Source organism: Nelumbo nucifera, chromosome 1 (assembly GCF_055504915.1).
Source record: "Nelumbo nucifera cultivar China Antique chromosome 1, China Antique-T2T, whole genome shotgun sequence".
NCBI lineage: Eukaryota > Viridiplantae > Streptophyta > Magnoliopsida > Proteales > Nelumbonaceae > Nelumbo > Nelumbo nucifera.
Window position 1 is genome coordinate 204,974,779 of NC_142649.1, and position 13,106 is coordinate 204,987,884.

A 13,106-nucleotide genomic window follows, 5' to 3' on the forward strand; every position below is an offset into this window, starting at 1 on the left:
TTTCCCCTTGTCCCTTCCTTTTCTTGAGGTACCTATCTTGGCGCCTTGATGGTGATTTGTTCAAGAGATCACCAACTCTCCTTACTCTCTTCTTGACAGAATATTCGATGCCTTTATTGAATAATAGCAGCTCCTTAAATAAGAGATTACAAGAGGTAAGAGTCCTACTCTTAGGGAGACTCCTTGCTGATTAGGGAGACTCTATCTTGATAAGATAAGACTGATAAGATAAGATAAGCTTCCCTTAATTCTAATCTAATAGGATAAGGCAATCTATTCTATCTTGATAAGATAAGACTGATAAGATAAGATAAGTCTCTCTTAATTCTAATCTAATAAGATAAGGCAATCTAATCTAATAAGATAAGATAATCTGATCTAATCTTCCGAATTGATAAGAATACTGTTGCTGCCGAATTGGATAGGGTGAGAACACCGGATCACTGTTGCTGGACTAAGAGCTTGTCCTCAAGCTCGAACTCGGGATATGTGGCTTGGAATTCGGTCAAGGGGATCCAGCTGGCTTCGGCTGACGGTAGACTGTCCCATTCTACCAGAACTTCAAGAATACCTCGATTGATACGGGAGCGAACAAGAGTCCTAGGTTGGGGAATGAGTTTGCCCTCTTTCAAGGGTGGTAGGGAGGGGACTTGGTCCAGAGGAGCACCCGTAAATGGTTTTAGCAAAGAGATGTGAAAAACATCATGAATCCGACTACTCTCTGGCAATTCTAGCTGGTATGCAACTGCGCCGATCTGCCGCAAAACCCTGAAGGGGCCATAGAATTTAGGGGCTAGTTTAGGGGCAGCCCTGTGGCGCAAGGAGCGTTGCCAGTAGGGCTGAAGCTTCAACCAAACAAACTGGCCCGGTTCGAACGACAATTCCCGATGCTGTAAGCGAAGGTATACGTCAGCTAGAAGGGCATCGCACTCTTGTAAGGAACGATCAATCTCCTCCAAACGAGTAGAATCGGGTTCATATGATAACAAGCGGGGAGGGTCTCGGCCATAGATGATGCGAAAAGGGGTCATGCCGAGGGAAGAATGATAGGCAGTGTTGTAACAGTACTCAGCCCAAGGAAGCCAATCCACCCACTGTCGCGGTTGGTCACCCACAAAACAATGAAGATACATCTCGATCGTGCGGTTTATCACCTCCGTTTGACCGTCAGACTGAGGATGATACGTGGAGGAAAAAGCTAAGGTGGTGCCATGGAGCCGAATCAGTTCCTTCCAGAAGGCACTAGTGAAAACCGGGTCTCTGTCGCTAACAATGGATTCCGGTAACCCATGTAAGCGGAAAACATGTGTAAAGAAAGCGTGGGCGACTGAAATGGCGTTGTACGGGTGCGATAGAGGAATGAAGTGGGCATATTTAGAGAAGCGATCCACCACCACGAACAGAACTGATTTGCTGCCTACCTTGGGTAGTCCCTCAATGAAGTCCATGGAGATGTCAGCCCAGATTTGTGTTGGGATCGAAAGGGGCTGAAGGAGACCAGCTGGGTGCAGGTTTTCCCATTTATGTTGTTGGCACGTGGAACAATTTTGGACAAAGTCCCGAATAGAAGCCTTCATACCTTGCCAATGGAAATCAGCCCGGACGCGATGTAGCGTTTTCTGAATGCCTTCATGGGTGGAGTTATGAATACTGGAGATGATGGAGGGAATCAAGGAGGAGTCTAGTGGGAGATGTATCCAACCCTTATACAGTACTAACCCATCATGAAGGGACCAATTGGAGTCGGTGGCCCCAGACTGAATTTTTTGTACAAGGAGCGACCATTCTGGTGATTGCGGTATTGCCTTCCTGATGTCGTCTAATAAAGTGAACCGGGGTTGGGAAATTCCGCACAGAAGCATAATGTCCTCATCGCGTCTAGACAAAGCATCAGCGGCGGGATTCAAGGATCCCGCCATGTAATCCACCCGAAAATCGAAGCCAAGCAGTTTGCTAACCCAATGCTGCTAAGGAGTGGTGAGTTGTTGCTCCAACAAGTACTTGAGGCTGTAGTGATCGGTTTTGACGACGAATGACCGCCCCCCACAAGTACGGTCTCCAGTGTTGGACAGCTCTAGCTAGCCCGATTAGTTCGTGCTCATAGGCTGGTAGTTTTAAATGTTGGTCGGCCAGTTTGCGGCTGAAAAAGGCAATCGGGTGCCCTTGCTGCTGTAGTACGGCCCCGATACCCATTCTGGATGCATCGTACTCAACTGTAAACTCGAGAGCGAAGTTCGGTAATTGCAGAACTGGGGTGGAGGACAGGGCATCTCTTAAATTCGCAAAAGTTGTATCGGCTGCGTCGTCCCAATGGAAGGAATTTTTCTTTAGTAGGTTGGTTAACGGGCAACCAACAGACCATAATTCTGCACAAATTTGTGGTAGTAACCTGTTAAACCTAGGAACCTGCGTAAAGCCTTGGCGGATTGAGGCTTGGGCCACTCCTTGATAGCTTGAATTTTGGAACTGTCTACTGTCACACCATGCCCGTGGATGATGTGACCCAAATAAAGAACTTGTCGCTCCCCAAAGGAGCACTTGGACAGTTTAAGGAAGAGTGTGTTGGCGCAGGAGCTCGAAAACGGTCCACAGATGGTGCATATGTTCTACCCATGATTTACTGTAAACTAAAATGTCGTCAAAGAACACTAAAACAAATTTGCGCGGATGAGACCGAAATACCTCATTCATCAGAGACTGGAATGTGGATGGGGCGTTTGTGAGACCGAACGGCATGACTAAAAATTCAAGTGGCCGTGATGAGTTCGAAAGGCAGTTTTCTCAACATCCCCGGGAACCATTCGGACTTGGAAATACCCAGACCTGAGGTCTAGCTTGGAGAAGTACTGGGCGCCATGCAATTCGTCCAACAATTCGTCCACAATGGGAATGGGAAGCTTATCCTTGATCGTCCGGCTATTGAGCTCTCTGTAGTCGACACAGAACCTCAAAGTTCCATCCCGTTTTGCTACCAACAGGACCGGCGAAGAGAAGGGGGAGCGGCTATTGCGTATGATCCCCTGTTTCAGCATTTCAGCACATTGGTTTTCTATTTCGTCCTTCTGTAGATGTGGGTAGCGGTAAGGCCGGATGAGGACTGGTTCTGAACCCGTCACCAGAGGGATTCGATGATCACATACTCGGGGAGGAGGGAGTCCCTTGGATTCCTGGAACACATCTGAAAATTCGGCAAGGAGTCTTTCCATGGCTGCCGTATGCGTCGTTTTTCCCTGGAGTGCAAGAACCTGTGGTTTTCTTGCTTTTACCCGGCTACCCTGCCAAGAGACTTGCCTTCCATTCAAGTGGAATGTCATTGTTAGGGTGCTGTAATCCCATAAAATTGGGCCTAGGGTGATCAACCATTTGACCCCAAGAACAATATTGAATCCATCCAAGGAAAGTACGAATAAATCAGTAGAAAATAGTTCAGATTTGACCTGTATCTGGACGTCCTTACAGATTCCTGGACTGTGAACCCTCTCACCGTTTGCGACGGCTACCTGTAGTCGTGGCCTGAGTTCCATTGGAAGTTTTAACTGAAGGGCAGCTTGCTCACTTACGAAGTTGTGTGTGCTTCCTAAATCAACGAGTATGCGCACCGGTCTTCCTTCTATTTGTGCTTGCAACTGCATGGTTTGAGTGGTTTTTATCCCGGTGATTGCGTGGAGAGAGATCTCCGGCTTGAACACTGAGGGTTCTTCGTCCTCCTCTTGCCCATCCACTAGAAGGCAGAAAAGCCTCTTGCACCTATGTCCTGCCGAGTAGAGATCGTCGCAGTTGAAACATTGACCCTGCGCCCGGCGTTCTGCCATCTCACGCTTAATGGGGGCAGCCACTATGCTTCTCCCTACACTCGTTGTCGATCTGGGAATGTAGCTCATATGAGACTTTTGTTCTTGGCTCGTTGCTGAAGGAGTCGCTACAGATGATTTCGGGGGTGCCCATGATGACGGCAGTCGTCCCATACTAAAGGTCCCGCAGCTGAGTTGCAGCTTGCGTTCAAACGCACGGGCTAGGTTCATGGTCGTAACTAGATTTGGGGGATTCTGCATCTCCACGTCCACCCTCAGGGGTTCTGCTAACCCTGCGGTGAACATGTCTACCTACTGATCCGGTCGCACTGATGATGCCCTGGCGATAAGGGTCTGAAACTGGCGTTGATATTCTGCCACCGTTCCAGTTTGTTTTGTTAGACAGTTTTGTATGCCCTTAGCTTCAATCCGATTTGATGTACTTTTGTTATTTAGTGGAAATAAATAAAGTGCATGTTTGATTCATGTTGTTTGGTTTAATTCTGTGTAAGACCCTAAAACTGGACACTTATAGAGACTCGTGTTAGTTTTAAATATTCATAGCCGTTGGATAAGTCTGGGGAGATTTATCCTGCCAAGGCTGATACTGGTGTGCCACCAAGTGTTGGGATGGCCTGTCTCAGCCACCAGGGTAAGACCCGAGGCACACGCAGTATGGGATTACTTGAATCCTTGAATCGGACCAGATTTCCAGTATTGCCCTGAACCTTGGAGACAGATGGGCAAAATTGGAAAGTTACACCTGACCCCTAGACTAGATTATGACATTTCACTAGGTGTCGGATCGGGCTGTCTTTGATATGCCAATCAGTGAGATCGTTAGATGGGGATCAAAACCTGGGTATGTTGGGACAGTCTGAGAATTCATCTGAGTGGGTGATCATAGTGACAAGATCAGCCCCTTTGTCGGACAAAGGGTAATGATCGGGAATGCACTCTCTCTGATGGAAACCAAACTGCCGACAGTTGATTTCAATCGTTGGAATTTTGTTTTGCAAAATTAATATATTTATATATATATGTACGGTTTCGAATTGTTTGCAAATGGTTTTAATTCCCGGGATCCATGTGAGTGGAGAGTGTGGCACAGTTCCTTGCAGCCGAGGGAGAGGTCCTCTCTTGTCGGGCAGTGCTTGATCATTAAGGGTTGAGTGGTTAAGTGTAAGACCATTTAGGATAGTACCTAATGGGCTAATCTTGCACCTGCCCACAGTCCCTGGGTTTTTATAAGATGGCTTGGCCCAGGGACCACTTAATGTAAGTGTTGGGCCCATAGGGTCCATATGATGGGCTCAGGGGTTTACTGAGTCTTTAAGTGAATTCGGCTGGGCCTTGTATTAAAGGCTGGGCCGAACCCATGTGGCTGGTGTGTAGATCAATGCTTGGGTCCCACAAAGAAGCCCAACTGGGCAGCAGATTGGAAACTAATTAAACACTGAACATCTAATGGGCCAAAAGCCCATTTCGAGCTAGGCTGATATGATCACCCATCTATGGGGCGAATCTGAAATTAATGTTAGTAAAAGGATTGGGCCTTTAACCTTATCCACTCCAGTAGACCAAATTCAAATTAGATTTGAATCTGGTAACCTCCTGATAAGATCAGGAGTAAACTAACTTAATCTGCAGAAAGGATTAAGATAATCCCCTATCCAAATACAGATTTGGATTGGGATAACTCCTAATTAGGAGGTTTCTTAATCAAGAAAAAAGGAGGAGAAAAGATAGAAACACATAAGAATTCAAACTAGGGTTTTGTGTGAAAAAAAACTCCCTGCGAATTGAGATTAGATCTCATTCATACTCCAGAGAGAAGAGAAGCAGTTCAGCCATCTTCGTCCCTGGAGTTCTCCTCCTGCCGCCGCCATTCCCTCTTGCAAGATTCGATCTTTGCAGCAATAGGAAGTCAAGAAATCAGTTCTTGACATCAGTCTTGCAGGAAAGACTGAAAAATATTCGGTGTTCAGAGTTTCCAGAGGATTCTTGCAAAGGATCCAGTGTGTAGGACGCACCCTGCTGGTTCCGTTCCATCCACAGCTATGTCATCTTCAGCAGGAGCGGATCTTGGTTTCTTCTTTGGGCGTGAACACCAACTTTGGGAGATACTGCTTCTCCGGATCAGGTATATTCTTCCCTTTTACCTTTTTGGTTCAGATCTGGTTCGATTGTGGTTCAAGTAAGATCCTTGAATATGGTATTCTAAATTTAGGGAATACGATTTCCAATTGGAGGAAGGTAGAAAATTTTTTGAAATTCGCCCACCCATTCCGCCTTTTTGGCATCCATTAGATGGATCCTACCATTCCTTCATGTTTAAGGTTGATCAGCTCGCCTAAGGGGGGTTGCTTGTCAGTGGGGGCCCAAACCTAAGAAGGCAGTAGGATTTGAACTGGGTCCAACTGAGCCCGGTTCTTCTTGTTCCAATCGATAGAACCAGAGTTGTGCTTCCTCCGTCAGGTGAAAAGTAGCTAGGCTTACCTTGTCTCGGTTGTCCGTCCGTTGATTGCGAAAAAACTGCTCGCATCAGTACAGCCAACCCAAGGGATCTCCGGTGTCGTTGTACGACGGAAATTCCAATCTGCTATATTTGGGAATGACCGTGGCCCCCTGGGTAATGATCTGTTGCTCATCGAACGACTCGGACAAATTCGGTCGGCAGCCGCTAGTGGTTGCCGCCCCTTCTGTGTTCCTCTCCTTGCAAGAAAGGAATAACTCCATCAGACGTCGTAACTCCATGACTTCGTCTTTGATTTCACGTACTTCCAAGCTGGTCTCCAAGAGCCAGTGCTCTAGTTCGTGGACCCTGGACAGCAACTGCTCCAGATCACCCATGACGCCTTGCTCTGATACCAAATTGTTAAGGGCTCGGGAATAGGATCTCGTCACGGGTCGGTCCACGGGAAAACCCTCTTGTTTCCCCTTTGTCGCTTCCTTTTCTTGAGGTACCTATCTTGGCGCCTTGATGGTGATTTGTTCAAGAGATCACCAACTCTCCTTACTCTCTTCTTGACTGAATATTCGATGCCTTTATTGAATAATAGCAGCTCCTTAAATAGGAGATTACAAGAGGTAAGAGTCCTGCTCTTAGGGAGACTCCTTGCTGATTAGGGAGACTCTATCTTGATAAGATAAGACTGATAAGATAAGATAAGCCTCCCTTAATTCTAATCTAATAGGATAAGGCAATCTATTCTATCTTGATAAGATAAGACTGATAAGATAAGTCTCTCTTAATTCTAATCTAATAAGATAAGGCAATCTAATCTAATAAGATAAGATAATTTGATCTAATCTGCCGAATTGATAACAACACTGTTGCTGCTGAATTGGACAGGGAAACGTCAATAAAACACAAAGTGCCATCTGCAAACGGTAACATGTGCAACATCTCCCCCCCCCAAACTCAAAAAAACAAATTGGGCTGCATTGAAAAGGGGAAGGCGTGCTAGAGGCGTACGCCTCATGCACATCTTAAATAAAAAGATAGAAAAAAGAAAAAAAAAAGGAAAGGAAAGGAAAAGAAAAGAAAGGGAAGGGAAAGAAAAAGAAGAAAAAAAGAGAAAAGGAAAGGGAAGGGAAGAAAAGAAAAGGGGAAAGAAAGTGGTTTGTGTTATGGATGCATTCGTAGAAAGGCTTACCACCGCCGCCGGCAGCAGCAATAAGGAGGGGCCCACAGGACAGCTCATCCCATATCCTTATCTTATCTTATGATCTTAGTAAGAGTTTTGTTTACCATTAGAAGTAGGAGTTTGAGTTTGATTTAGAGAGGGATTATCCTAGCCTAGCCGAATACAACAAGGAACCCCCCTCTTGTAATCTCCTATTTAAGGAGCTGTGAATTGGAATAAAGCATTCAGTTTTCCAGTGAAGAGAAGAGTGAGGAGAGTTCGGGTGGTCTCTTGGACAAATCACCCATTCGGTTTTCCACAGTAGGGTCTGCACGCAAGGGAAGGCGCAAGGGGAAGCAAGAGGTTCTCCCCGTGACGAGATCCTACGCCCGGGCCCATAACAGTTTGCCCCCTGCCCCTTCGGCTGGGGGGCGAAGCTCCCCACCCCCTTTTCAATGCAGCCCAATTTGTTTTTTTTTTAGTTAGGAGGGTCTTGCTCCACTCCGGCGAGCAAGCGAAGCAAGCTCACCTCCGCTTCGACAAGACCCCCCCCCCCTTTCAACTAATGTTATGCATCTTTATTCTTCTTCATATAAAAGACTTTTATTAAAAATAAAGAAAAAAATGAGATCCCCCTTCCTCCTCCTAACCCCCCTCCTCTTAAAGCCTCCTTGTGTTCGGGAGGCTTATGCCTCTTGCCTTCTGAACTATGCCTCACACCTCTAGGTAATGGAACACCTCCACATTTTAAAACATTGGTCCAAACATCTCCAATTCACATGGTCATAAGCTTTCTCAATATCCAAATTACAAATCAGGCCTGGTGTCCCAAATCTTCTCCTAGAATCAATGAGCTCATTGGCAATAAGAACATTGTCCAGCATCTGTCTACCAGGAACAAAAGCACTTTGACTTTCAGATATCACACTAGACAAGGCCCTTTTCATCCTCTCAGCCAGAACTTATGCCAGAATTTTATAAAAGCTATTGAGAAGACTAACAGGTCTAAAGTCCTTGATGTTAACAGCCCTGGCCACTTTAGGATTGAGAGAAATAAAAGTGGCATTTAAACTTCTTTGCAAGGAGGCACTACTATGGAAATTATGGAACACATTCAGCACATCTTGCTTGATGAACTCCCAACACTTCACATAAAACAGGTTTGTCAAGCCATCTGGCCCGGGATATTTCTCTGCCTCCATCTTATTAATTGCTTCTTTAACTTTCATTTCAGTGAAAGGTCTTTCTAGAAAAGCTTTCTGTTCATCAGAGAGCCTTTTGAAATGGGTGTGAACAGGAAGAGGTCTAACCGGCCAGGGTTCTTTATATAACTTCTTATAAAAAGAAGCCAAAGCTTTAATTTCAGCAGCCAAGTCACCTATTCTGCCCCCACTCTCTAACTTACAGATCTTCTTAACTCTATTTCGAGCATTGGCCATTTTGTGAAAGAAGCCGCTATTCTTAGCCCCCACCTTAAGCCAAGTAGATTTAGCTCTGTCTCCACCTAATTTCATCTTTAACAGCTAGTTTATCAAAAGTTACCTTGGCTTGACACCTTTTCAGCCTTTGATCTTGAGAAATCTGACCAGCTTCTTCATCTCTATCCACCTCTTCAATCACACTGAGACATGCTTTTTTTTTCAGTTTCCAAAGACAGTCTATTCTCCAGATTCCAAATTCTGATTTTTTCTTTAATTATCCCCAGTTTTGGGGCTAAAATGTGGAACTAGTGCCATTCACTTGACATTCTTTCATATTTTGTCCAACAAGGGTAGGAAACCTTCTTCCTCAAACCAGACATTTTCAAATCTGAAGGGGACCTTGATTTTCTCTAGAGAGCCATAATTTAACTGAACTGGGCTATGGTTTGAGACAGGACTGGGAAGAGCAACTGAAGGAGGGAAACAACTCATCCCAATCAGAGGAAATCAGAAATCTATCCAATCGGACCAATGTAGGAGAATCCTGGTTGTTTGTCCAGGTAAAATTAGCACCCACCAGCAGCAAGTCCATTAACTCAAACCTGTTAATAAAATCAGCAAACATATTCATTGCCCTTGATCTTCTACCCCTTGTGTTTTTCTCTTCAGCGGACAAAGTCACATTAAAATCCCCAGGGATCAAGATGCCCTCTAGAGGTTGCTAAATCCTCCCAGAGCTCACTTCTTTGGCTATTTTCTGTAGGACCATAGACATTTGTGATTTGACATACCCCCCCCCCATTCTCCAGTTCCATGACAACCAAGATTGAGAAGGTACCAATTTTGTGAGACTTGACACTACATTTTGTCGGGTCCCACATGATTATCAAGCCCCCAACCACTGGTTTTGAAAGCCACTTCACCTGCCCATTCCACCAAATACTGTGAATTGTAGAGGCATCCACCTGATCTAATTTAGATTCTTGAATGAGAACTACTTGAGATTTGAACCGCTTGACAAAATCACGCACTACCATCCTCCGCCTTCCCGACCCTAAACCTCTGACATTTCAAGATAAGATTCTCAACTCCATTCAAACAAAATCAAGAAAACCCCAGGACCCTAAACCTCACTTAAAATTTTTCCCTCCCCTTGAGGGGCCTCCAACACTACCCGCCTTTTCATTGAGCCCCCAAGTTAATCTTAACATTTCTGTTTTTTTTCAACATTGGTCCCCCTTTTTTTGCTGTTTGTTTAGTTCAATGCCTTCCAAGTTCTTTATTGTTTTTCCTAAGGCTTGCAAAAAAGGGCTTATGTACTAGGTCTTTTACACCAAAAGTTGCTCCATGCACAAAGTATTGTCAAAGGATCATGGGGAGTCCTTTTGGGCTCCAAACTCATTTTCCATGTGCAAGACTCCTATGTTGTTTAGGGAAAGTATACTCCATGATATTTATCAAAAAAAAAAAAAAGTATACTCCATGACCTGACTAAAAAACCTATTCCATAGATATCTATACAGACATGTACATATACCTTTCACATTCTGTATACAATAATTCTCAACTTCTCATTTTGTCTCTGTATGAAACATATTGCAGAGATCTCACCTTGTGTGATTTCTAGATCTTTCATTAATCATCTTTTTCCATTTTTCTATTTGTTAAGAGCATTAGAATACAAATGTATAATAATCTAATGCAAAATACATTTGCATTAGCATTTCAGAAACAAGATGCTTCATTATGACTATTTCAGAAAAACATGGCAAACTGTGTGACATACTGATGTCATAATTGAACCAGTACCAAGGCCTTCCCATAGATTAACATCTTACAGTTATGTTATAAAATAGTGACAAGGAAAGTCTCTGGCCTTTGATTGCATCACCATGACCAGTCAACCTCAAAAGCCCTTGACCATAGACGCCCAAGTTTGCGTTTGAACTAATGATGGAATTTTCCTGCCAGAAAAAAGGATTTTAAATCACAGCACTTAAAAAGCTAAGAGAAAAACAGACCATGTATATTTATCTAAATCAATAATTACAATACCCTGAGAACAACAAGATTCCGGACTTCAAGAACAGATGTAGCAACATTATCATTCCCCCCACCATCTATTTGAATTTTTGAGTTCCACATAAGTAACATCTTGACAGCCATCCTGAATGCACCATATACCTTCATCCATTAAAAAACAAAGAATCAGAGAACCAATAAAGAAAAGGATGGCATATTCTTTTGCAACAATACCTAGCATTTAAAAGCAAATTTGAGTTTAAACAACCCCCGTTTTTGTGTCCTCCAAGGTATCTTGTACTTAGAGCATCTTTGGTCAAAATGAATTTTCAAAAACTGAATTGATTCAATACTAGATCCTATACTATCATTTATCTACATCCATAAACAAATATCTCATGCATGTTTGCTTTTCCTTTTTTTTTTCATTTTAACTTTATAGCTTTTACAAGAAATGTGATAAATTGTATTTAACAATTTCTTTTTGTTAAATCTATCAAAAAGAAGATACTAAGTATAACCAAAGAATAACAATCCCACTAAAAAGAACCACTAGACTCCCTGAGAATGTAAAGATGTCTCTTGATCTATTTGAATGATTCTTATAGGTTTCGTAGAGAGATTTGTGTAGTTTTCCTTAATTTGAAAATTAAGATTGCAAGAGGATTATCTGGAGTCCAAAAGAAACCTTATCAATTAAAAGGACTGAGATTGGCAATCTTTTGCAAATTCAGCTCAATGTTTAAGTCCATGTACACATGTCATACACCCTAGTTGGTTGCAAATGTATTTTCTCCTACTTTTAGGGTAGTTTTGTAATTGCGCATTAAGTAATCAATAGATGGTTGTTTTTGGAGAGGCGAAAGATTGTGCATTTTTCGATCACTTGGTTCTCTTTCTCTTCCTTCCCTTCTTCTCTTATACTTCCTTTTCTTTCTTATCCATTTTCCTCAGGTTTCTTAGAAGATTTGCAACACAAGACACTACTGTTTACAAATCCTAACTCTTTTTGTTTCCACTGTAGCATATGGAAGGACTTTCTCCCGAGCCCGTTAAACCCCTTATCTTTAAACTGGGACTTTGGGTTTCGTAGAGGGTTAAGGGATGGTGAGTCGAGTTGTGTTATTGAGCTAATTCGTTTACTAGAATCCGTTTGCTTGGACCCCACTTTTTCTGATCAAAGGGTTTGGACTCCTCTTCCAAAAGGTACTTTTACTTGCTCTTCTTTTCTAAAATCCCTCAGTTCTAACCCCATTTCCCAAGGATTCCCTGTCAAAGAAGTCTGGGCGTGACCTATTCCCCCAAAAATTGTTGTATTCTACTGGGAAGTCTTCTATGGGAAAATCAATACTTTGGAAAACTTACAGAAAAAGAGACCCTCGCTTTGTCTTTCCCCAAATTGGTGTTCCTTGTGTAAGGCCGAGAACGATGACTGTTTCCATTTGCTTATCTCTTGTTCCTTTGCTACAGCTATATGGAGGTGGAGCCTTTGTTTATTTGGAGGTAGGTGGTCTATGCCTTCTGATTTAAGCTTGTTATTCAACCCATCTGTCTTTGTTTGGCACACTAGAAGAGGTATGGTCATGTGGAAATGTGTCAGGGCAGCCACTCAGTGGACTCTTTGGGAGGAAAGGAAGGCAAGAATTTTCTTAGAGAAGGAAAGAGGGTTAGATGAAATGAAGGATTGTATCCTAACAAGAGCAATCCAATGGCCGAAAACTGTGGATATCTTTAATGACTTGTGGAGGAATTGGCTAGTAATAGCTAACACTTCAACAAAGAAGGATAGAATTCTGTCAGAATGGATTCCACCTTTGGAAGGTGTCATCAAGCTGAACTTTGATGGAAACAGCCAAGGCAACCCCAGGCCTTCAGGTATAGGGGGTATCCTGAGAAATAAGGACAGCAACATAATTTCCCAATTCTCAGGACCGGTGGGAGTGGGGGATTCCACAAGGGCAGAAATCCTTGCTGCAATACAAGGAATTCAGATCACCAACCAGCTTGAGGTGGAGCATCTCCTAGTTGAAGGGGACTCTCAGGTGGTAACAAGGTGAATCCTAAACTTGGATACCACCATTTGGGGCTACAAAGATAGCAATATGAGAGTTGAGGTAAAATGGGTTAGTAGGTCTGCTAATTCTTTGGTTGATGCTTTAACCAAACAGGGGATTTCTAGGGAAGATCTTTTTTGTGCTTCTATGCAAGTTGTTATTAATTTGGAAATTTGTACTTAACTAGCC

At 43.4% G+C, this 13,106-nt stretch overlaps 1 protein-coding gene across 4 annotated transcripts in view; it reads right to left on the reverse strand.

Moving 5' to 3' along the window:
• LOC104609862 (MraZ) overlaps positions 1 to 13,106 on the reverse strand; it is a 127,170-nt gene that overhangs the window by 92,621 nt on the left and 21,443 nt on the right. For all 4 annotated transcript variants that reach the window (XM_088895918.1, XM_010276265.3, XM_010276264.3 and 1 more), the window contains exons 6-7: positions 10,897 to 11,025; positions 10,680 to 10,805 (exon numbers count right to left, since the gene is read on the reverse strand). In XM_088895918.1, the coding sequence (XP_088752044.1) occupies positions 10,680 to 10,805; positions 10,897 to 11,025 (255 nt within the window). The remainder of the gene's footprint in view (positions 1 to 10,679; positions 10,806 to 10,896; positions 11,026 to 13,106) is intronic.